Raw genomic sequence first — 3349 nt, 5'->3', positions numbered from 1 at the left:
TGCACGCAGCGAAAATTTAAATCTTAAGCACTCGAGCGAGTTATGGACAACAATAAACTGTAAGTGTATTCCGGATTAGTAAATATCATCAATACTTGGCTACATAATAACTGAAAATATACTACATTGATCAGATCGAACACACGTCATCAGCAAATTAAAAAGGGGATTGAATGTCACAGTATATTGAATTTCTTCAGTGTTCACAGATATAGAAAGACTTCATATTCTTGTGAGATTTTCTTTTTATTCTGCTATGCACTGTGGACACATCGTGTTACAACTTCATCGATTCATGGATTCCGTGGTATTTCCTTCCTGATTATTTTTATTTCAGCGCTCTGTAAAGAATCCGATATTCTGATACTCTTCTCAAATTACATTTTCATTAATAAAATAATTAAGAATTCATATTTATAAATTGAATTGAGATAAGTGAAATGCTGTACACATAATATGTTCATTAAGGACTAACTCCATGAATGAATGTTGGAGACCAATCTGTTAACGTTTCTGGTGCAATATTTCGTAAAGGAAGATCTAGAGTCTGTAGAAAATGAAATACAGAGTCTTTCATAAGTAACGAATCTGTCGAAAAATAAACTATTTTGGATCATTTTTTGAAATGGTGTTCATCCTCACGAGAAAGAACCCTTCCCGGTGCCGGAAACAAACATAAACGGTAGAAATATTCACTCACTTCCTTGGCAACAAGCTCAATGAACTGAGCTTGTATCCGGTATGTTAAGATGGACATTTCTTTAAATCTATCCAAAACATTGTTATAGAGTGATAAACGACAGAGGGATCATTGGAACAGCAACACTTGACATTAGCACTGCAGGATATAATGGGAAATTAATCAGGACACTGAAAATCTCGTTGGCTTTTGTAATATGTAAACAAGACCATTAGCTTGCAGTATCGAGTCCATTGTTAATATACACGTGATTAAGACTAAAGACTTCAGATGTATAAAAGGCAGGCTGACACCAAATTGGACCAGAGTCGAGTTCCTACGTCTCAACAATCTCTCGCACTACAACAGCCAAGATGAACGCCTTCATCCTCCTGTGCTTCGTCGGTCTGGTTGCTGGCAGAGCCACAGAGCCTCAGCCGTTGAGAATCTCTGTCTATGGTAGGTCACATTCAAGGAACTCCTACACGGCTAATAAATATGACAATAGTTTAGTTGGTCACCTCAAATAATAATCAATAATGAAAAAAATGATCACAACTCAACATCTAATTAGATTCCTATAAAACCTATATTACAATACTGCAAAAAATTTAAGAGAGAATTAAAATATTGGAACTGTAAACAATACAGAATATTGATAAGGGTGCCAGAAGAGTATTTAATTCATTTATCTTAGTAGGCTTAAAGTATGAGATATCAGTAGTAGGAATGGCGTAAGGCCCACATAGAGACAAAGGTTAAATAAAATTTTCTTGAGTTTTTGTGAACTGTGTGTAGATGGCAGAGAAAATAATTTCAAACACAGTTTAATTTTTTATTATTACTACTATGATTCGTTCTTACAGTTACTGTGGACGATTTATGCCGCATTTAGTGAGAAACATTAGGTTCCGCTGAAGAACGGAATAAAAGCTGCAATATTTTGACCATATTGCAATATAATCTCAAGATGAAGCCAGGGCTTAATAGGCGATATAAAATGTCAATAATAATTATGTAATCGAATAGGTCTCCACATTTAGCTATTTCCATTTCAGCTGCTAAAAGTTTGTTTTAATAATACTATTACGTCGAAGGTCATTAAAAACCATTTGGCCCTGTTAACTTATAAAATGCATTTTTCGGGTAGAAAATTGTAACAACAGATCAGACTTAGAGATTAGTTTCTGTGAAAAGCCGAGCTTCGTATGATTAATAGGACGCTCGCAATCCAAGTTGCCAAAATTAGAGTAATGATGTCACACATCCCAGATCCGCTAAGCTTTTTCGCTGCGTCTTTGGCCAATATGGCTTTCCTAGTTTAAGTGCTTGGCGTTGTAACGCATCTTACAGTAGTTATTTTCATGAGTTATAGCTGGAATTAGGTCATGGGCTAAAAGTTCGACACCACAAGAGGTCATATTATAAGAATAACTTATGATGAGAAAACAGCGAGTATGTCAAGGAATCACAGATGGAATATCTGTGGTAGATGCGTCCCTTCAGCATCTCATCCTGGTGTTGAGAGAGAGAGAGTGTCCAAATATTTTCTCGCTAGCTTAGGTTTTATTTTGCTATGCGCGTATGACTGAATACATGCAGAATGGCGATGGTATTAATATATTTAAAAAATCATTGCCTATCTTCACAGAGGCTTCAGAGCCGTCCTCAAGGGATCACATCGGCATCTCGGGAATCCGTGAGCAGCCCATCATCGCCCTGATCAAGGCTCCTAACGGTCTGATGGCCTATATGATGGAGCGAGGCCTGGCCACCCTGGAGGCCAACCCCACACCCAGCATTGGGCTTGTACATGAAATGCTGAGAAGCAACAACGACAACACGGCACTCATCTTCAACCCGCTGACCCTCGCCAACGAGTCTCCTGCGTGGCAGCAGATCAGGGAGTTGCCCATCGCGAGGCTTGAAGCGCCAGAGAACACCCGAGTCGCCAACATGGCAAAGATGTCTGCCCGCGAGACCGTGCCCATCGTCATGTTCTTCGAGAGAGAGGACTTCGCTTCCCGCAACTTCGAGCAAGTGGAGAGCCTTGGAGAGATAAACATCGCCAATCCTGCCAACCCGATCAATTGAATTATACCACAGATTTGCTAAGACGTTACTGGTTTATAACCATGTAGTCTACAATGAAACAACGTTAATAAATCTTTAATTAGTTGCTGAAAATCGGGTTGTCTCTATTTATTGCTGAAGAAGTTTCTTAATTTTATGAAGTTTTTTTGAACATAGGAAGTCGGTTCGAAGTCATTTCTTGTATAGCGACATGTTTATTCACTATAATTAATAAATCTATAACAAAAAATGCGTCTTAAGTCTATAACGTGTAGGGTAAACATTGGTAATTTCGTGATAATTTCATGGAAATTAATTAAAAATGCAAATGTGTAAATATATCCTTATTCCGATTTTTTCATCTAAAAGACGATAACTTGCTGTACAAATCTGGAGATATAAAAGATTCCACACGTTCTTCAACAAGTGCCAAAAACCACTTTTACAACTTAAGCTAAAAGGTTGGTTATTTCGTGATAACCTTGGTAATTTCGTGATATTACATTGATAATTTCGTGAGAGGTAGAAGAATTGTGGAAAAATTCATTAAAGTCAAATGAAGTTCTCATTTATTGTTACAAGACTTCAAACATAGTA

At 37.4% G+C, this 3349-nt stretch overlaps 1 protein-coding gene across 1 annotated transcript; it reads left to right on the top strand.

The window, feature by feature from the left end:
- Positions 1 to 998: 998 nt before the first annotated feature.
- LOC138705639 (uncharacterized) lies at positions 999 to 2866 on the top strand. The gene is made up of 2 exons (XM_069834228.1): positions 999 to 1138; positions 2331 to 2866. Exons 1-2 carry the CDS (start codon positions 1054 to 1056, stop codon positions 2771 to 2773), a joined length of 528 nt encoding a protein of 175 aa, XP_069690329.1. The 5' UTR covers positions 999 to 1053; the 3' UTR covers positions 2774 to 2866.
- The last annotated feature ends 483 nt before the right edge of the window (positions 2867 to 3349 follow it).

Source organism: Periplaneta americana, chromosome 9 (assembly GCF_040183065.1).
Source record: "Periplaneta americana isolate PAMFEO1 chromosome 9, P.americana_PAMFEO1_priV1, whole genome shotgun sequence".
In the NCBI taxonomy this organism is placed as follows: Eukaryota; Metazoa; Arthropoda; class Insecta; order Blattodea; family Blattidae; genus Periplaneta; species Periplaneta americana.
This window is presented reverse-complemented; position numbering and strand designations above follow the sequence as displayed.